Below are 21,316 nucleotides of genomic sequence, written 5' to 3' on the forward strand. Positions count from 1 at the left end.
TTACCATCAAACTGATAGTGCATGGTTTGATGGATTCGCTCAGTTACACTGGCCAGCCAATCTTGGAAGGATAAAGTCACTTGTGTCTCATCTAACAGCTGACCACAGGCTAGAAAGGAAAAAAAAATTCTTCAATAATTTTATTTTCTTTCAAAGTAACTGAAGTTTGAAAAAGTATAAAGAAAAGTATGAAGTTGAAATCCAAAAGAAGTAGATAGGTCAGGTATAGTGGCACATGCTTATAATCTCAGTGCTCGGGAGGCTGAGGCAGGAGAATTGCTACCAGTAAGAGGTCAGCCTGGGTTACACAGTGAGATTAAGGTCAGTCTGAACTACGTGTGAGACTCTGTCTCAAAAAAATGAAAAGTAAAAACAAAAATAAAGTAGATAAACTAAGTGAATTATTTTCAGACTTTTTTTGGTACTGGGAATCAAACTTTTCAGATTTCTTTTAAAATTGACATATAATAACTGTATATATTTATGGAATAAAGTATGGTATTTCAATACAACTTTTTTTTTTTTCAAGACAGGGTTTCATGCTGGAGATTTAACTCAGTGGTATAAGTGCCTGCCTGCAAGCACTAAGTCCTGAGTTTGATCCCTGGTACTCCTCCCCCTCCCCCAAATAAAAAGAAGGTTTCACTATGTAGTTCAGGATGGCCTTGAAGTCTTGAACTCACTTTGTAGCCTAGGCTGACCTCAAACTCATAGTGATCCGCCTGCCTTAGCCTTCCAAGTGCTAGGATTACAGGTTTGTACCACCATGCCTGTCAGTACAAATTATTTTGTACTGGGAACTGAACTCAGGACCTCATGCTTGCCAGGCAGGTGCTGCACCTCTAAGCTATATCTCTAGTAGCAATACAAACTTAAAAAAAAAAAAAAGAAATCCATTTAGAAAAATAAATGACACTCTGGGGGCCTGACTAGACTGGGTAATTTAGTGACTTACAAAGACAGCCTCAAAATGAAAAATAAGGGCTGGTGATGGAGCTTAGTGTGAAGGCACTGATTTCAATCTCAGTATGGGAATAAATAAACAGAAATGAAACCTCTTGGAAACTAAAATGTTTAAGATTAACTCAAAAGTTAGTCATTGTGCGACAGCCTCCTAAGTATCTGGGATTAGAGATGTGCACCACTGTGCTTGGCTTCTCAAGAAGTATTTTTCATTGCATAATTGTAGTATACATTTTTTTTAAAACTCTGAATCTCTGTTTCAACTGTACTGTGGGTAATGAGCAGTAAAAGGAACACATCTTATGAGATGTTAGTAGTTTTTGCTTTTGTGCTGGTAAGAATCTATTACAGGGTCTTGTTGCGTGACAGGGAGCTTCCTGTTGGTAATTTTTGCTTTAAAGATATGATTTAGAGCAGAGGATATAGTTCAATAGTACAGTACTTGCCTAGCATACAAGGTCCTTGGTTTGATTCCTAGCATTACAAAAACAAAAAAAGACCTAATTTAGTTTTTTGTGTTTACTAGTCTCTTAAGCCTTTTAAAAGGTACTTTAAAAACTTTTAAGATAATTTTATATTCATAAAAAATTATAAGAAATACAAAGCTTGCATTTGTACCCTTTTCCCAGATTCCCCCAGTAGTTAAATTCTGTAAAATTGTAGTACAATATCACAATTAGGAAAATGATTTGGACACAATCCAGTGACCTTACCCATATTTCCCCAGTTTTACATGTACTCATGTATGGTGTGGGTACATAATGGTCTATGTAATTTTTATCACATGTGTAGACATGGGTGACCACGACAGCCAAGACACAAAATAATTCTGTTGTGAGATTTCCCAGCAACCACTAATCTGTTCTCCAGATCTATGATTTTACACATAACTTTTTCTTTTCTTTTTTTTGAGACAGCGTCTCACTATGTGATTCGGACTGGCGTTAAACTTGCTATATAGCCTAGGCTGGCCTCTCAGCAATCCTCCTGGCTCAGCCTCCTGAGTGCTGGCATTATATATGAGCACCACCACACGCAGCCACATAACTTTATTTTTGGGCAAGATTTTGAAACTGGTGGAACAAGAAAGATCTCAGCTCATATAAACCCATATGCTGCTTGTGGTTGTTAGCAGTACTTTGGGAGACAACATGCAGCAGTTCTTAAGATTATTTTGCTTCTGATTTAAGGATAACTTACCATCACTGTAGCCTATTCTAGTAGAGGGAAACTTACACTGCCTTTTTAATGAGGAAGCAACCACAGGCTTTTTCGGGCCACTCTTCCTTAGATTACTGCTTACTGCATCTTGAGGCATTAGTGAACTATTCATCTGTGCACCTAAATCACACACAAATCATGATGGTGTTTAAAAACATATCTGCAGAAAATAAACTAGTTTGATATTCATTTCTAAAAAATTTGAAACATAAACCCAGTCTTTGCTAATTTCTAGGTTAGCTTCACAGTTTCTAGAAGGAATCAGCATTAGCTTTTGTACATAAAATTTAAACATTTTATGCTCTTTACTGGAAAATGTCGGAGGTGGGAAACAGAAGTGAATGAGGAAAGGAATTTATCCATTGTCCAATTTTGATGAATTGTCTTCCTTCTTCTTCTCTGTGAATAGTTTGTTTTACTATATTCATGATTTCAAGTATGTCAAGGTTGCCAAGATTAGAAAAAAAATTCTTTTGAATTACAGATAAACTTTTTTTTTTTTTTTTGGTACTGAGAATCAAAATAACAACCTTGCACTTGCCAGGCAAGCATTTGTGCCGATAAGCTAACTCCCCAGCCCAACATTATTTTTTTTTACTATATTAAGTATGTTTCAAATATTGTATGGGAGATAGTTATAGAAATTATTAGTTATTTTATCATAGATTCAAATTTAACTGAGTGAACATTTTAGAGCTCTGTTGTTTTGTTTTGTTTTTGTGTGTATGTATATGGGTATGTGCATGTTTTCAGACAGAGTCTCACTATGCAGTTCTGGCTGGTCTTGAGCTCACTATGTAACCCAGGTTGGCTGCAATCCTTGGGCCTCAGCCTCCAGTGTCCTGGAATTACAAACATGTGCTACCACCCAGCTTGGTTTTTGGTTTTTTTGTGTGTGTGTGTTTTTCTTTTTTATCGGTACCAGGGATCGAACTCACGACTGCCTGCTTGCAAGGCAGGCGCTTATGCCACTGAGCTAAATCTCCAGCCCCGGTTTTTGGTTTTTTGAGACAGGGTCTTACTATGTAGTTCAGGCTAACCTTGAGCTCACTACATAGCCCAGGGTGCCTCAAACTCACAGCAATCCTCTAGCTGGCTTCCCAAGTGCTGGTATAGACATGAGCCACCACGTCCAGTCAGCTGAGCATTCTAAACTTTATCTAGCACCTGAATGGCCTAAACATTTCTCAAATTCTTTTTGAAAGAATTAGCCCAGGCTGGCCTTGAACTTCGGATCCTCTTGCCTTAGCCTCTCAAATGCTGGGATAACAGGTATGTGCCATCGTGCTTCTGTCTTTATTGTAATTTTTAACAGCTGCCTATTATTCTACAGCAAAGTAGCTTTATGATGGTTCATTTAACTATACTTAGTGTATCCTACTTATAATATTTTTAACACAGTATTGCATATAATCCATAAGATAACATCTCCGGAAAAAAATGTTTTTCAATGCCAAGTATTATTTCCTTAAAAATAATATTTAGAAATGGAATTACAGGGGAGGGGATTTAGCTCAGCAGCATAAATGCCTACATGGCAAATGTGAGGTTGTGAGTTTGATCCCTGGTACAAAAAAAAAGAGAAATAGAGAGAGAAAGAAATGGAATTATAGTATTATTCAGATGATTAAATGCAGGTATCTTGTTCTCTGAGTAATTGAAGATAACACTATGCAATGAATATGCCATTGTTACTCCCTTATTGTTGTGTTTTGAAATTTTATTTTAAAATAAAAAAGAAAGGTTAAAAATAATAATAGCCGAGTGTGGTGGCACACACCTGTAATCCCAGCACTCTGGAGGCTGAGGCAGGAAGACTTTTGCTAATTTGAGACCAGCCTGGGCTACACAGTAAGCTCAAGGCCAGCCTGAACTGCATAGCAAGACCCTGTCTCAAAAAGAAAACATAATAATAACAATAATAACAATAATAATAATAATAATGATGATGATGATGTGCAACTTGACTTGCAAAAAAAAAAGGAATTCTATAAATCAATCAAAAGGTAGAAACATGTTTCCCTCACTAAGAATTTCAGGTTTTCCTGAACATTTAACAATTTGTGCTCTATTGCTGCTAGAGTTGCTTCTCTACAACAACAAAATAACCATGTTTTGTTTCTTCATCTTTCTCACTCATGATCCTTCTGTCTCAGTCTCCCAAGTCTAAAGTAAGAAGTATGTACCACAACAGCTGATCATTTAAGGTTCTTAACAGATACCACAAGCTGTTTTGTTTTGTTTTTTGAGACAGGGTCTTACTATGCAGTCCAGGCTAGCCTGGAACTCCTTGTGATTCTCCTGCCTCGGCTTTTGAAGCGGTGGGATTATAGGTGTGTGCCACCATAGCTGGCCATAAGCTATTTTTAAAAATGGTTATAGTAATTTATACAAAATTAGCCATGACCAAGACCCAGGATTTCACCTTTGGCTCTGGTCTCATCATTTAAAAACTCTTTGCTAACCTGGTAGCAAGTTATTTTAATTTTGTATTTCCTGCTGTTTCAGCCCCCAAGTGTTGGAATTATCTGTGTGTGTACACCCAGCACTAAGAATTTAAATTTAATGTGTGTAGTATAGCAGTCCCTGATCTGTAATGGTCTTACTTAAAGTTTTTTGACTGGACAATAGTGCAGAAGTCATCCTATCTATAGAAAGTACAGTTCAAATGTTGGATTTCAATCTTTTCCTGAGGGAGTAATATTTGGTATAATACTATTCCACAATGCTAAACAGCAGCAGTGAGCCACAGATCCCAGTCAGCCATGGGATGACAAAGAGAAACAACTGATCTTCTGTGTTATTAAGCTCTGATGTTTAATAGGTTAGGTGTATCACATGAATTTTCAACTCATGATATTTCCAATTTATGATAGGTTTAGCAGGATGTAAATATCACAAATTGAGGAACACCTATCTATTTACATATATACATAAATACACAAGCACCTAAACAACAAACAACAATCTGTACTCCTAAATTAGGGTGGAAAATATAAGTTACTTGGTGCTGGGGATTGAACCCAGGGTCCAATGCATGCGAGGCATGTGCTCTATCACTGAACTATACTTCCAATCCACAAATTGTTTTTTTTTTCTTTTTAAGAAAAAAAATGTTTTATAAAAGAAAACTTCGTCATTCCATCCTAAGGCAGGTTAAGGTATACAATTAGTCTGAATGAATGAACAAACATATACACAATAAAAATGGAATTTGGATACATCATATTTTACAACAGAACTAGCTGTTAACTTCACAAGAATCATAAGAGAGGTAAAATATTTTCAGGAAAAAAGAAAACTGTAAGAAGGGTTGGGGGTGCAGTTTAGTGGTAGATACTTACGTGGCATGTGCGAAGCCCCAGGCTCAATCCCCCAGCACAGTATAAAACAAAAATGAAACCCATAAGAACACAAATTTTTTAAAAAATTTCTGAGATTCAGGGAAACTCATAAAAAAATCTCCAAAGACAAACAACCTAACAAAGAAACAAACAAAACAGATCTTACCAGATACTTCATCCTTTTTCCTCTTTTTTGGCTTAGAGGCAGGAGACTCAGAAGCTGACACAGTTGACTCTGACTGACAACCTAATTGGGGTACAATAATCTCTTTAAGACCTGAAAAATAAAAGATTTGTGAATTAGTAACACTATCTAAACATATAGGCCACATGTAGAGAAAAATTCATTCATAAAATTCTAAATCTCGAGGTTGGGGATTTAGCTCAGCGGCATAAGCACCTGCCTTGCAAGCAGGCGGTCGTGAGTTTGATCCCCGGTACCAGTAAAAATGAAAACGACAGAAAAAAAAAAAAAAATTCTAAATCTCTAGAATGAAAGATGGAGAGAGTGACTGCTTTAAAACAAGTCCACTGAAGGAGTATCCCAAAATGTGCTTCTGTTCATAAGACCATTAACTTGATAGAAAGATCTATAGACTACAAAGTTCAGAGCTGCTACCAGTTAAAATAAAGATCATAGGAAATGGAAAAAGGGCTGTGCTCAGTGGTGGAACACTTGCTTAGCATGTGCAAGGCCTAGGGTTCAATTCCTATCTCTGGGGAAAAAAAAAAAAGAAAAAAAGAAAAAATAAAGAAAGGAAAAGGTTCTCTGAAAAACAAAAAATCTGTAAGAACAAAAATTAAGTGTTAAGTGTTCTGGGTGTGCTGGTATAGGCCTGAAATTCTAGCACTTTGAAGGCTGAGGCAGGAGGATAGAAAATCTGAGCTCAACCTGGGCAACTCAAAAGCCTGCCACAAAATAAAAAACAAGCAGATCAAAAGGCTGAGATTATAGCTTAGTGTGAAGGTTCTGGGTTCAGTTCCCAGTACCACAATCAAAACAACAACAAAAAACAAAACAAAAAAAACCCAAGTACCTATAAGACAAAAATATTTCAGTGACAACAAAAGACTTAAAGAAACCTTTAAGGTCTTTTGAGCAAGGTGCTAAGTTTTCCTCATCTTCAGAAATAAAAAATAAGCCAAAATCAAAGGGATATTTTTGTTGTTCTTAGTTTCTTAGCTAACTTTGCTAGATTCATGATCTCAATAAAAATGCCCAAGTTTTTTCATCATTAATTTCAACAATACAACCAACCAACCTTAATGTAAGTGTGCTGATTGGGGTTAAAAGGAGAAATGGCTTTTCACCTGAATCATCTGAAGGTTGCTACGTTACCACCTAGGTTCTGAAGGTTACCAGCTCCAAAAGCATCAGAGGAACTCTTTCACTGCCATTTTAAAAAAACAAAGTGTTTGGGGCTGGGGATTTAGCTCGGCGGCATAAGCACCTGCCTTGCAAGCAGGCGGTCGTGAGTTCGATCCTTGGTACCGATAAAAATGAAAAAGACAAAAATAAACAAACAAAAAAAAAACCCAAAGTGTGTGTGTTAATCATACCACCTACCGCTGGAATCAAAATTTAGGAAGTCTGAGAATTCCTGAGCCAAAGTCTCATCACTGGCAAAGGCACAGATGCAAGCAAAGAAATGAATGCATCTCTGGGCTGCATCATCCTTACAGGCACTCGACTTGTGCGATTTCACAGTCTGGCAGGAGCAGAAGAAGCGCCGTTCAGGCAAGCTTTTGGTGCTGATTTTCTGCACAAAGGAAGTATGCAAATACCCCAAACTATGCTTCTGGCTTGCCTTGCATTTCACCACCAGAATGTTTTTGGTGATCCTCTGTACCAAAGGACCTGTGGGTTCAGTGGCCAGTTGCCAGATGGTCTGTTTGGTTTCTGGAGAGGCTTGCATGGCGTTCAGGACTGAGCTCTTCAGGGTCAGAGGGGTGGCCTCTGCCTGGCAGTTCACTGCCAGCTTGATATGCTGGCACTGGTTTTCCACAACACCTTGCGTGGCAGCTTTCAAGCAGGAGGGAACATAACACCGACCAGAGCTCAGCTGAGTGATGATTGTCCCATCCACGGTCTGGATTGTTGTCTCTGAAACACCTAGCTCCACAAAGCATCGATAATCAGGGCCGCGATCTCTCTGCCGAACTGAGTAGACCTGCAGGTCGGAGCCTGTGATGATCTTGACAGCTTCAACACTAGGCTGCTTTCTTGCACCATAGCGGAAAATGGCCCCACAGGTCTTGTTCTTACAGCTCAGTCCCCGGGTTCCATTGTATGTACCACATCGGGGACATTTTCTGATTCCCCTCAAAGTGGCCTTCCCCAAATCAGATAAGAAAGCTGGGACTTTAGTCCGCAGAGAGTTTGGTTCCATTTTTCACAGGCCCTGGAAAGACAAGCCCAGCAGCATGAGTATACATTCACATACAAAAGAAAGTTAGAAGTCATTTATGGTATTTAATATAGAAAGTTAAAATGTAAAGAAGCTATCTAATACCTTCAAATCATACCACTAAACAACATAAATTTTTTATTTTATTTTTGGTATCAAGAATCAAACTCAGGACCTTGCACTTGTCAGGCAGGCACTTATGCCACTGAGCTATAGCCAGCCACAATTTTTTTTTTTTTGGTATCGGGGATTGAACTCACAACTTGGCGCTTGCCAGGGCAGGTGCTTACATTGCTAAGCTAAACCCCCAATCCCAATTTTTTAAAACAAAATAAAAGTGAAGGAAACTTTGCTTTTCATATCTGCATGTATTTTTTTTTTTAAATCTTACTATAGCAACCAAAGTATTCTTCCCTCCCCCTTCACCCCACAACAAGATAAGGTCTCACTCCATAGTTCAGGCTTTTTTGTTTTTTTTTTTTTTAAGTCCTGATTGTACTGCTGAGCTATATCCTCGGTGTTCAGGCTACTTCTGAACTCTCTCTCTCTCTCTCTCTCTCTCTCTCTCTCTCTCTCTCTCTCTCTCTCTCGTCTTGCTATGCAGTTCAGGCTGGCCTTGAACTCACTTTGTAGCCCAGGCTGATGTTGAACTTGCAATGATCCTCCTGCCTCAGCCTCTGAAGTGCTGGGATTACAGGTGTGAGCCACCAAAGGTGAGTTAGTATTTCTCATTTTTAAAAAAAATTTTATTATCTGGGCTCAGCCTCCTGAGTGCTAGGATTACAAGAGTGTGCCACCACACCCAGTTCAAAATGTATTTTGAAGTAGGAAAGCAAATGTTCAAATGGGGAGGGGAACAAGAGAGAGGGGAGGAGAAAAGTAAACAACAAAAAAAGAAGGAAAACATGAAAACAAAGCTTTTGTAAATGGGAAGAGGAGGAGGGTTGGAAGGGAGGGTAGGGAAATTGGGAAAAAAATGAAACGTTATATCATATACAGATATAAATTCTCTTTGATGAATATGATCATTATGAATATCTAACATGTAATAAAAACTAAATCTAATTTACATGTTTACAGTACATAATGGTTACATGCATTGTGGAGAACTAACTCATACATATACCTATCTTAATTCTTTTTAATTTCCTTCTCTACCTTTCCTCCTCCCTCCCTTCATCTTTTGGTCCTCTTCTCATTTGCTAAATATCTACCCCCATAAAATAAAAATAAAAAATTTAAAGAACTATTTCCCCTAATTCCCATTATCTAGCTTTAATTTTGCTCTGCAGTTGATTTATACTTTGAGCATCTCATCCAAAGTATTTTTCCACATTAGACTTTTTCTATACAACACTGAAGATAGTTAACCTAATCTTGTCTTTTGTTTTGTTTTTGACTATGGGCCTTTGACAAAGCTACATCCCCAGCCCTCTTGTTAAATTACCCAGGTTGGGCTCAAATCTGGGATCCTCCTGACTCAAGTCTCCCAAATAGCTAGGATTACAGGTGTATGCTACAGAGCCTGGCTAGTTAATCTAATTTTTATGTGAACAGATGTTTGTGTAAAACAGCAAGTACTAGACAACATGAAAGATAGGTTCCTTCCCTTCTACCACTGTCCCCAAATTTCAACCCAGTCTTACCTGTACCGGCTGCCAGGGCATCTGGAAAACAGTATAATCTGAATTCACAAAACCTAAAGTGTATGTCACTAATTTGTGATGATCACAGAGGAGAGGTAAAGGCATGATCATTTGCAGAGTAAATGATACTGCCTAACCCAAGTCTTCTAAAGTCTGAACTCTATGGTGTAACAATGCAGACATTCTGCCTCTTCCTTCTTGACCAGCCAATGACAAAGCTCCTGTTCAATGTTCCAAAAGATTTCTACCACCTTAAGTGGAGATCTTGGACATCTACAAGAAAAACAAGAAGAAAATAAAATTATATAAAGGTGGGATTCCTCTCAGACATCAGACAGAATAGGGGCTAAGGCAGTAGAATATGTACAGCACGTATGAGGTTCTGGGCTCAATCCTCGGTGATAGAGGCAGCAGCAGCAGCAACAATAGTTGTAATAATAAATCATGCAATGTAAATCTAATTCTTTCATAATTGCGAAGTATTTGAAGTTTTAGTGAAAGTAGTTAACTGGTTTGTATTTCCAACTACAAGAAGATAAAACAGTGCTAATGTTATTATAAAGGGGATTCACAAGAACACCTAGTACCATGGTATATAATTATTTCCTAATAGTAGTGCATTACACTTTTAGAGTGTTTCTTAAAGTACTTTCCCACTATTTAAATTTCACAATATGAGGACTCATTTAAGCCAATAACCGTTCTGAAGATAAATAAGTTAAAGGGCTGGAGGTATAGCTCAGTGGTGGAGTACTTTCCTACCATGTATGAGATTCTTGGTTCAAGCTCATAAAAAAATAGGCGAAGGAGATGGAGATGGAGGAGGAGATGGAGAAAACGACAAAGGACAAAGAAGAAAAGTAACTTGCCTCTGGTCACTGAGAAAAATCAGTAATGTAGTTTCCACTAATTCACAGAATCTAAGAGTGCAAATTTTTACTTAAGATTTTTCCCCCTCAATATTTATTACGAGCCAGATGTAGTGTCACGTCGTAATCTCAGCTGAGGCAGGAGGATCACTGAGAATTTGAGGCCAGCCTGGACTACATAGTGAGTCCCAGTCTAGCCTGAACTACCTAGCGAGATGCTTTCTCAAAAAACCAAACTAGGGGGCTGGGATTTAGCTCAGCGGCATAAGCGCCTGCCTTGCAAGCAGGCAGTCGTGAGTTCGATCCCCGGTACTGATAAAAAGGAAAAAGATAAAACAAACAAACTAACTAACTAACCAAACAAAATATATGTAATTGATTATGAAAACTCCCAGGCATATAGAAAAACAGAACTGTGAACACTTCATGTATTCACCCACTACATTTTATAACTAACATTTTATCACATTTACTTCATCACATCTATTCTCCCTGCTTCCACTCAACCCCTCCTTTTTTTTTCAGTGCTGTGTATGAATCATGCAAAGTGAGTTGTAGGTATCAGTTCAGCATGCATATCTTTTTAAAAAGTTCAACATTTTTAATGCTTTCTTAAAAAGGCAACCTGCTTGTGATTTTTATTTTTATTTATTTATTTTGATACTGGGGATTGAACTCACAACTGTGCGCTTGCAAGGCAGGCACTTATGCTGAATTAAATCCCCAGACCATGCCTGCAATTTTTTTTTTGGGGGGGGGTCTTTTTCGTGTTTATCGGTGCCAGGGATCGAACTCATGACTGCCTGCTTGCAAGGCAGGCACTTATGCCGCTGAGCTAAATCCCCAGCCCCCTTGCCTGCAATCTTTAAGTAAGCTGTTAACAGTGTTCCTTCACCATTCCAAAGTAGACTCTTGATAAAATATCTTCCCTCTATATCTTTAGTAGTCAACCAATTTATTTTTTGTTTTTTAGTATCAGGAATTGAACTAACAACCTTGTGCTTGCTAAGCAGATGCTATGCCATTGAGCTACATTCCTGGCTCAGTCAACTCATTTAAACACTAGAAAATATAAATAAGAGTAGTCTAGGGCTGAGGATGGAGATCAGTGGTGCAATACTTACTCAGCAGGCTGTAGGTCCTGGGTTCAGTTCCCAGAACCAAGAAAAGAAAAAAAGGAAAGAGAAGAAAGGAGAGAAACTAACAGAGAAAATGATTTAAAAAATGCCTACCCAGGGGCTGGGGATTTAGCTCAGCGGCATAAGCGCCTGCCTTGCAAGCAGGCGGTCGTGAGTTCAATCCCGGTACTGAAAAAAATGAAAAAGACAAAAAAAAAAAAAGCCTACCCAAACCAGGCATGGTGGTACACTCCTGTAATACCAGCACTTGGGAGGCTAATGTAGCAGAATCATTTGCAAGTTTGAGACCAGCCTGGCCTACAAAGTGAGCCCAAGGACAGCCTGAACTGCATGGTGAGCCTGTTTCCAAAAAAAAAAAAAAAAAAAGCCTACTCTGCCAGGCACAGTGATACATGCCTTTAATCTCAGTTACTTGGGAGGCTGAGACAGACAGGAGGATTGCAAATTCGATGCCAGCTCGAGAAATATAGTGAGACCCTGGCTCAAAATAAAATAACAGAAAACAATAAAATAAAATAAGTTCAGTGGCATAGGGTTGCCTAGTATGTAAGGCCTTGGGTTTAATCCCTAGCACCACAAAATGAATAAATTTAATTTTAAAAAAATTTTAAATGCTTTTTCATTAGTGCTATGAAATAATCTCCAACAGTAGTCTCTGCTAGTGAATAAAACTTTGAGAGATAAGATCTACTGCTAAGTTCCTTTACTTTGACACTACTGACATTTAAGGCTGGATCATTCTTTGTTGAGGGGATTGATTGTTCTATGCATTGTTTTTTTGTTGTTGTTTTTGTTTTTGTTTTGTTTTTTTGTCTTTTTCTTTTTTAGCGATACCAGGGATCAAACTCACAACTGCCTGCTTGCAAGGCAGGCGCTTATGCCGCTGAGCTAAATCCCCAGCCCCTGTTCTATGCATTGTAAGATGCTACAATACTTAGCAGCATCTCTGGACTTTACCTACCAGTTGTAAAAAACAAAATACAAAAATGTCTCCCAATAATATCAACCCTACATAAAAACACAATTGTAGAATGACTCCTCCATGTACCTTACACTGGCCTTTTTTTTTTTTTTAGCTTTTATAATTAACACTTTTTCTATTTATCATGTCTATTTACCCTCTTTCCATTAATCCCTCTTTTTTTTATCATGGCTATTTACAAACAAGAAAAACATTAAAATTACACAAAGATGGTATGATTCGTTCTTTTTTTTTTTGTCTTTTTGAGACAGGGTCTCTCTATGCAGTTCAGGCTGGCCTTGAACTCACTTTGTAGCCCAGGCTGGTCTTGAAATCGAAACGATCCTCCTGCCTCAGCCTCCCAAGTGCTGGGATTACAGGCATGAACCACCACACCCAGCTGATTCTTTCTAGAGGCAAAATTTTCCATTAAAAACCACTGATGTAGAGACTGAGCCTGTTTATAGAACACTGTCTTAACAGTTCAATAATCTTACTGGTAAATTCAGTCAAACATGGGTTCTAGGCAGGCATGGTGGTACATGCCTGTAATCTCAGCATTTAGGAGACTGAGGCAGGAGGATCATTGTGAGTTAGAGGCCAGCCCGGGCTACACATTAAATTCAAGGCCAGCCTGAACTGCATAGTAAAACCCTGTCTCAAAAAAAAAAAAAAAAAATCATAGGTTCTCAGGAGAATGTCATTACAAAGTGAAAACACAGAGGCGGCACATGCCAGTAATCCACACACTCTGGTAGGCTGAGTTAGCCCAAGTTCTAGCCCAGTCTGGGCAATTTAATGACTTAGTGAGATTCTGTCTCAAAAATTAAAATGGACTAAAGATGTAGCTCAGTGCAAAGGGCTGGGTTCAATGCCTAGTACTAGGGGGGAAAAAGGCCCTGTGTTCAATTCCTAGTAATGCAAAAACAAAACTAAGCAAGATTTGGTTTACCCTCCAGCATGATTATCTCAGTGACCAAATCCTTTAATTCCTGAGCTTCCAGTTTCATACTGATAATTGATTAAATAAACTGGAAAAAATATTTCCTGTCTATTAAGGGAGAAGTGATTTAACATTAGATTGTTGTGAAGTCTTAAGGTGCTCGAGGTATTACTTCTACTTTTTTGATTATGCCTTGTACAGGATAAATTTGTGTCTTTTTCATCACTGAGACACAATACTTGACAAGCACAACTTAAAAGAGGTCAAATTTTGGCTCACAGTTTGTAGAGGTTTCAGTCCATAGTTAGCTGGCTCCAACGTGGCATGGCAGAGGCTACTCATGGCAATGGCAGTGGAGCAGCACAGCATTTAGTCCATCTCTAACAGCGTATGAAGGGAAGTGCTAGGACAGGAACATCCTTCCCAGTCATGCCTCCAGTGACCCACTTCTTCCAACCATGCCCTAACCGTGTAACTGCGAGCCAGCTATCCCATTCCCGCAATCCAGTCACCTTCCATGAGGTTCTTGGGGGACATCTAAACATAAAACACCCCACCCTGACCCCCAAAAGGCTCATGCCCATCTCATTATGCAAACTGCATTTAGTCCATCTCTAAGTTGTCAGTCTTTAACAGCTTCAGCACCGCTGGAAAGTCCAAGTCCAAAGTCTCCTTTGAGACTAAAGGTGAACTGTTAGCCGTGAGCCCCTGTAAAATAAAAAAGAAGTCAAACCTTGCTTACACACAATGACACAGGATGAGTATCCCCATTCCAAAAGGGAGAAAAAGGGAAACAGAAAGGAATGGGATCATAGCAAGGTCAAATTCAGTAAGATTAAATCTTGTAGCTCCGGGCTGGGGATTTAGCTCAGTGGCATAAGCACCTGCCTTGCAAGCAGGCAGTCCTGAGTTCGATCCCTGGTACCCATAAAAAGGAAAAAGACAAAAATAAAAAATAAAATCTTGTAGCTCCATGTCTAGCACCTGGTACAAAACGTGGTGATATATACTCCAAAAGGCAGCTGGGCATGGTGGTACACACCTGTATTCCCAGCACTCAGGAGGATCACCATGAGTTCAAGGCTAGTCTGGGCTCTACAGAGTTCAAGCCGGCCTAAAGTACTATACAGAGTTCAACCCTATGAAAAAGAAAAAAAAACAAAAACACAAAATCCTCTAAAATGCTTAGGTAGCCCAAGCCCTATAGTTCCTATAGCATTGCTGGTGAGAGGCTGCCTTTGCTCAATCCTTGTAGCTTTCCTCAGACATTCCAGCTTCTCACTTTCCCAGTGTCCCTGGATCTCCACTGTATTTTTGGTTTCATTTCCACAGTTTCTGAAATCTGGGGAGAAACTTCTGTAACCCCATTATATTCTGCATGCTCATAAAACCAGCACCATGTGGATGACACACCAAGGTGCTGCCACACCAACAGTAACCAGGTCCTTTTGCCTCATACATGCAGAGACAACTGAGTGCCTAGGGGGCTGAGCAGCCTGAACCAAATCTTGGGGAAGCAATTCCCTAGACAGTCCTCAAGAAGGGGGTCCTGGGGTTCTTTTCAGCGCAAAGTCTTTCACTTCCGCAGGCCAACGGGTAAGGCCTGCGGTTTCTTCCATGTCTTCAAGGCAGCCTCCCTATTGTTCTGACTCGAAGTATGTGCCTTTTTTGCGCGGGCGGGGGGGGGGGGTTTGAGACAGGGTCTCACTATGTAGTGTAGGCTGGCCTTGAACCCACTTATGTAGCCCAGGTTGCCCTCAAACTTGTGATCCTTCTGCCTCAGCCTCCTTACTGCTGGGATTATAGGCATGTATCACCACAACTGGCTTTGACTCTTTTTTTGGTACTGGGAATTGAACGCAGGATCTCACACTTGCCAGGCTCATGCTATGCTGCTGAGCTGTATCTCTGGCCCTTGATTGCTTTTTGTTTTTTTTGTTTTTTTTTTTTTTTTTTTGGATATCGAACTCAGGACCTTGAGCTTGCCAGGCAGACACTTATGCCATTGAGCTATGCCATTGAGCCCCTTAGTAGTCTTTTTTTTTGGTACCAGGGATTGAACTCATGTCCTCATGCTTACCAAGCAGGTGCTTATGTCACTGAGCTCTATCCCCCGCCTCTTGATTTCTTCCTAAATACTATGTTTTCAGCAACTAAGCTCTTCTCTGGTCTAATTTTATAGGTCCCCACTCTTTTTTTTTTTTTTTTTTTTTTTTTGGTGGAGCTGGGGATCAAACTCAGGGCCTTGTGTATGCAAGACAAGAGCTCTACCACCAAGGTACATTCCCAGCCCAACAGGTCCCAACTTTGTACGCGCTTCCTTTCTAGTGAAACTTGAAACTTAGTTTTGTCATTTGGGCTAAAGGCCCTTGACAGCATGAATGTTGGGCTGGCTTGAAATTTCCTTTGCTAGATTGATTATCTGCTGTCCTTTATCTCATTCTCCCACAAAGTCTCTGGACACTTGTCTCAGAGCAAAATGTAGACAAATTTTCAGCCAAAACATAGCACAGATGGCCTAAAGTCCAATAGCCAATAGAGTCCTTGTTTCTAACTGAAACATCCCAAGCCTAGACTTTATTATCTGCATTTCTACAAGCATTCAGGTCTTCTAAGCTCTGACCATAATCACTCATCAAGCTTGGCTTACAACATTTAGCCAGCATCTTTAAAACTTTCCAATTCCTCCTATGAGCCAGTTTTAAAGACCTCTGAACTATATGGTCAGATAGCAGCACAGTAATAACATCACTCCCAGTACCAGAATCTGTCTTAGTCACTTTCCTCTTTGCTGGGACAAAATACCCCATATCCACAATTTAAGGAAAGAGAGGTTTATTTTGGTTCATAGTTTGTAGACATTTTAGTCTATAGTCTGCTGGCTCAAAGGTAGGACAGCATGACAGAAGGCCACAGGGAAGGAACAGTTTCTTCATGGCATGGCAGCAGGGAACAAGAGCCAAGGAAAAGAGCCAGGAATGGAAATATTCCAGATCATGCCCACAGTGACCTGTCTCTTCTGAACAGAGCCCACCTCCTAAAATCAAGGCAGCTACAATGCCCCTATAATCCAATCACCTCCCAAACTTCCTGCTTATGATCACCTGGGGCTTTAGGGAAATACCAAGATATAAACCATGATAGTAGCTTTCAAAATTACAAGTACATATTTTAAAAATTATTTTAATTTTAGAATTATTTTAAATTTACAGAAAAGCTACAGATATACTAGAATCCCTACAAACCTTTCATCCAGCTATGAGACCGACATCACAAAGTTTAATACTATACTATTTGATACAATACTATTAACTCTACTACAGACTTTATTTGGATTTTGCCAATTTTTCTAATGCCTTTAAAAAAATAAACAAAATAAAACTTTGTGTAGAATGATTTTAGATTTACAAACAACTGTAGCCAGAACAGATTTCTCAGATCCCCTCACTCAGTTTCCTCAGATACTAACCAACAGCGGCACATTATGTATTATTACAAGACATCTGTAGAAATTAAGACTGCAGCATGTGTCAGTACTTTTCTTTATACAGTATTTCACTGTATGGGTAACTTTGACTTCATTTATACACTGACTAGCCAACAGACATTTGAATTGTTCCCATGCATTGGCTATTCTGAACAGTGCTGCTGGGCGTGGTGGTATACTCCTGTATTCCTAAAGCAGGTGGACTGAAAGTTTGAACCTAACCTAGGCAAGTTGGTAAGACCCTGTCTCAAAATAAAATATAAATAAGTAAAAAGGGCTGGGAATATAGCTCAGTGTGAAGGCCTTGAACAAAAAGAAAACAAAAACAAAAATAGTGCTATTGAGAACATTAACATACAACTCTATGTGGACGAAAGTATTCATTTCTCTTGAGCAGTTATCTGCAAGTAGAAGCATTTGGTCCCAGGGTAAACATACATTTAACTTTTGAAAAAAACGATACATAAAATTGTACTGGGCTGGGGGTGTAGCTTAGTGATAGCCTGTTTAGCAATCATGAGATCCTGGTTTCAGTCCTCAACACATAGCAACAAAACCCAAATCAAATCTGTACAAACTGTAAGAAACTGTGTAGTGTTATCAATACTTGTAAACACTGTATAGCGTTCAAAACAGCACAAATTTATTTACCACTTCATTTAACATTTTAAGAAACTGCCAAACTATTTTCCAAGGAGTCTATACCATTTTAAATTTCCACAGCAAGCCGGGCATGGTGGCTCACGCCTGTAATCCCAGCACTTGGGAGGCTGAGGTGGGAGGATCATTGCGAGTTCAAGACCAGCCTGGGCTACAAAGTGAGCTCAAGGCCAGCCTGAACTGCAAAGTGAGATCCCGTCTCAAAAGAGGAAAAAAAAAAAAAAAGGAAAGAAATTTTCACAGCAATTTAAGAGGGTCCTTAGACTCTACTTCTTGGGGAAGGCGACTTACGGCCTTTTTCATTATAGCCATTTGATTATATGATTAGAGTGAGTATAAAATGGTATCTTCTTGTAGTTTTATTTGCAAACTCCTAAAGAATAATGTTAACACTCCTCATGCTTATTGAGCCTCCTGCAATATGCTACACACAAAAGGCTACAGGTTGAGTGATTCCATTTAAATAAAATATCCAGAATAGGAATATACACAGAAAGTAGAGTAGTAGCTGCCAGTGGAGGGCACAGGGACTTGGTAATGACTACTACTTGTAAGATTATTTAAGGGTAATCAAAGGTTATACAATGTGGATGTACTAAAATCTCTAAATAGGAACATGTTTTAAAAAGATGTTTTATGCTAATTGAAGAATAATAAAGCTGTTACTTTTGGGGCTAGGGATTTAGCTCAGCGGCATAAGTGTCTGCCTTGCAAGCACGCGGTCGTGAGTTCGATCCCCAGTACAAGAGAAAAAAAAACTGTTATTTTTTTGAGACAGGGTCTTGCTTTGGAGTGCAGGCTGGCCTCAACCTTGTGGGAATCCTCAAATACTTACTTGGAATACAGGCGTGTACCATGGCCAGCTATAGCTGTTGTTATTATTTTAGTATCAAGAGACTTGAACTCAGGATCTTGTGCTTGCCAGGACCTTATGCTGTGCTGCTGAACTATATCCCCACCCTGTTATTATTTTTAAAAGAGCAAAAATTTGAAATTCAAATGCCTAAGTGCGCATATCTTTTTTTTTTTTTTTTTGTCTTTTTCGTTTTTATCGGTGCCAGGGATCGAACTCACGACTGCCTGCTTGCAAGGCAGGTGCTTATGCCGCTGAGCTAAATCCCTAGACCAATGAGGATTTTTTTTTCTCTCTCTTTTTCATTTAGAAGTGCTCATATCTTAAGAGTTTTAACAAACCCACTTCAGAGCACCAACAAAAGAAACAAATCCATTAGAAAAAACAGAAAGGAGTAGGATATGGCAGCATTGGCCAGTAAACTGCAGTTTTGGAGGCTGAGGCAGAAAGATGACAAGTTCCATCCCAGCCTGGGCAATTTAAGAGACTCTGTCTCTAAATATAAAAAACAGACATGGTGGTACATGCCTGTAATGCCAGTACTTAGGAGGCTGAGGCAAAAACACCACTGTGAATTCGAGGCCACCCTAGGCTACCTACGTGAGTTCAAAGCCAACCTGCACTACACAGCAAGACCTGTATCAAAATAAATAAATAACATTAAATTAAAATAAAAAGGACTGAGAGTAACTGTGAAAGTACTTGGTTCAATTTCTAGTATCACAAAACTAAATAAATATGAAACCACAAGAGGAACATGACAAGGCAACTAAGATACGAAAAAGAAAAAAATTTACTTTAAATGTTAAAAGATAATGTTATAGTAAGTAAGAGGCAAATTAAAGTAACCAGAACGGGGATAAAGCTCATTGGTAGAGCATTCCTGCGGCACGTTCAGGGTCCAAGCACTGGAAACAAGGTAGCATTCCAGCAAAGTGACAAGAAAAGAAGAAAAAAAGATATTTATCACTCTATTCATGAGGAGGTTGAAAAAACACTTTACATTGTTGGCTGCACACAGCAATATTCTCTTTGCAAGGATGTAAATACTGTACATACTTTGCCTTAGCAATTTCAATTCCACCACCTCCACACAAAATGCACAAAAAGGGCTACTCACTGCAAGATGCCTTTTATAATTGCAAAAGAACAAGAACAGTTTAAGATCTTTATCAGTAAATAACAAATAAAACAACAAAAAGAGCTTATCAGTAAAGAACCAAGGATCAGGTAGAGTGGCACATCCTTGCAATCCAAAGGAAGACTGAAGCAGGAAGACCACAAATTCAGCCCAGCCTAGGTTTACTGATTTAGCAAGACCATGTAGCTCCGTGTGAAGGCCCTGGATTCATTGTCCAGTACTAGGGGTAAAAAAAAAAAAAAAAATGTAAAGAAGCAGTTGTAGTATTTTGTGTATAACATGCTCCTCTTGCTAAATAAAGGACAGAGATGTAAGGAAAATGCTTAAATTATTTTTTTTAAAGTGCAGTAAAAGACACATTGCCAAGTTCAATGGGAGAAGTGTGTTTTGAAGCAAGGGGGAGTATTTTGAGGATTGATGATAATGTGTCTTTTTCTGTAAAAATTTTTAAAATTTAAACACTCCCTATAGTTTTGATCTCTCTCTCTCTCCCTCGCTATGCATATTAATCTGCTGTGATTCAGGACTTGGGAAACAGTGACAGTGGGAGGATGACTTACATTTCACTGTTTTGTACTACCTGAATTTTATAACGTTCCACTACACACTCTATAAATCATCAACAACACAACTTGTAAAGGATTTGGCTTTGAAAATGGAAAAGTTTCCTAAGTCGCTTGTCAAATTTACGAAGACAATTTCCCCAGCAAGAGGACTGGTGTTGGGAGTTCCAAGGCTAGCCTAGCCTACAAACAAAACAAAAAACAAAACAAGTATGTAGCCAAGTCCCCTCAGTGTTAAGCTCTTCATTTATGCATTTACTTCTATAATTGCACACACGAACCTATGAAAATACTATTTTACCCATCTTAGAGATGAAACTGTGGCTCAGAACTGACGAAAAGTGCCTCAGCCAGAAGAATGTAAAGTTAATTTGTAATCCGCTGTATGTCTGTCAACCACAAGTGAAAGGGAAGGGCACATGAACTCCGTCCTTCCTCAGAACAGCGGGGAACCGGCTCCGGCGTTTCGCAGACACACGCATCGCTCCCTTCGGGCTTCCGGAACCCTGCCTGCGACCCCGGGACCTGCTTCCCGGCATCCTCCGGCGTGCTCGCTCACTTCCGGCGCTAAGAAGGCCCAAGCTTAAGCATCACCTAACGGGTAGCCCGCTCCCGGGATACACTCTTCGCCGGCTCCCCAGCACTACATCTCGGTCCCAACGCCACCCCATACTCTCTCTCTGCTGCCCCTTTTACCTGTCCCGCTCCCCCTACCCACAGAGCCCCTCGCTGATGACCGCCCTCACCTCTTCTCTCTTCATCTGCCGCGGCCTTTTACAAACGCGGCCAAATTGTTCGCTGTAACGACTGCCTTTATTGGTCAAATCCGCCTCTAAGCGCGAGTGCCCTCCCACCACTGCCTGTGTTGTCTGATGGGAATTGTAGTTTTCGTTTGGAGCTCGCTGAGAATTTCGGACAGGATCCAATAGAACCTGTGGGAAACTGACTCCTTTTGCGCTGTGGTTCTTGCCTGGGGTTAGAGTTCTTGAATCGACACAACTCTAGGGCTCGTGTTGACCACTTCAGGCCAGAGACAATCCTGTTTCAGAGTTCCACTGGCAATTGATGGAAAAATTGTCTAAGATTTTGTACCTTATTAGTAGATGTCGCCTGAGATT

At 39.6% G+C, this 21,316-nt stretch overlaps 1 protein-coding gene across 11 annotated transcripts in view; it reads right to left on the minus strand.

The window, feature by feature from the left end:
- The window catches only part of CUNH2orf42 (chromosome unknown C2orf42 homolog), a 39,104-nt gene extending 18,034 nt beyond the window's left edge, over positions 1 to 21,070 (minus strand). For 3 of the 11 annotated variants that reach the window (XM_013151595.3, XM_063229557.1, XM_063229558.1), the window contains exons 1-6: positions 20,500 to 20,874; positions 9,583 to 9,855; positions 7,096 to 7,930; positions 5,695 to 5,805; positions 2,200 to 2,304; positions 5 to 109 (exon numbers count right to left, since the gene is read on the minus strand). In XM_013151595.3, the coding sequence (XP_013007049.1) occupies positions 5 to 109; positions 2,200 to 2,304; positions 5,695 to 5,805; positions 7,096 to 7,918 (1,144 nt within the window). In that variant the 5' untranslated portion in view covers positions 7,919 to 7,930; positions 9,583 to 9,855; positions 20,500 to 20,874. The other 8 variants (XR_010040654.1, XM_063229551.1, XM_063229554.1 and 5 more) reach the window with 7 other exon arrangements.
- Positions 21,071 to 21,316: the final 246 nt, after the last annotated feature.

Source organism: Cavia porcellus, unplaced genomic scaffold (genome assembly GCF_034190915.1).
Source record: "Cavia porcellus strain 051 isolate PalLab524CR breed Dunkin Hartley unplaced genomic scaffold, mCavPor4.1 scaffold_18, whole genome shotgun sequence".
In the NCBI taxonomy this organism is placed as follows: domain Eukaryota; kingdom Metazoa; phylum Chordata; class Mammalia; order Rodentia; family Caviidae; genus Cavia; species Cavia porcellus.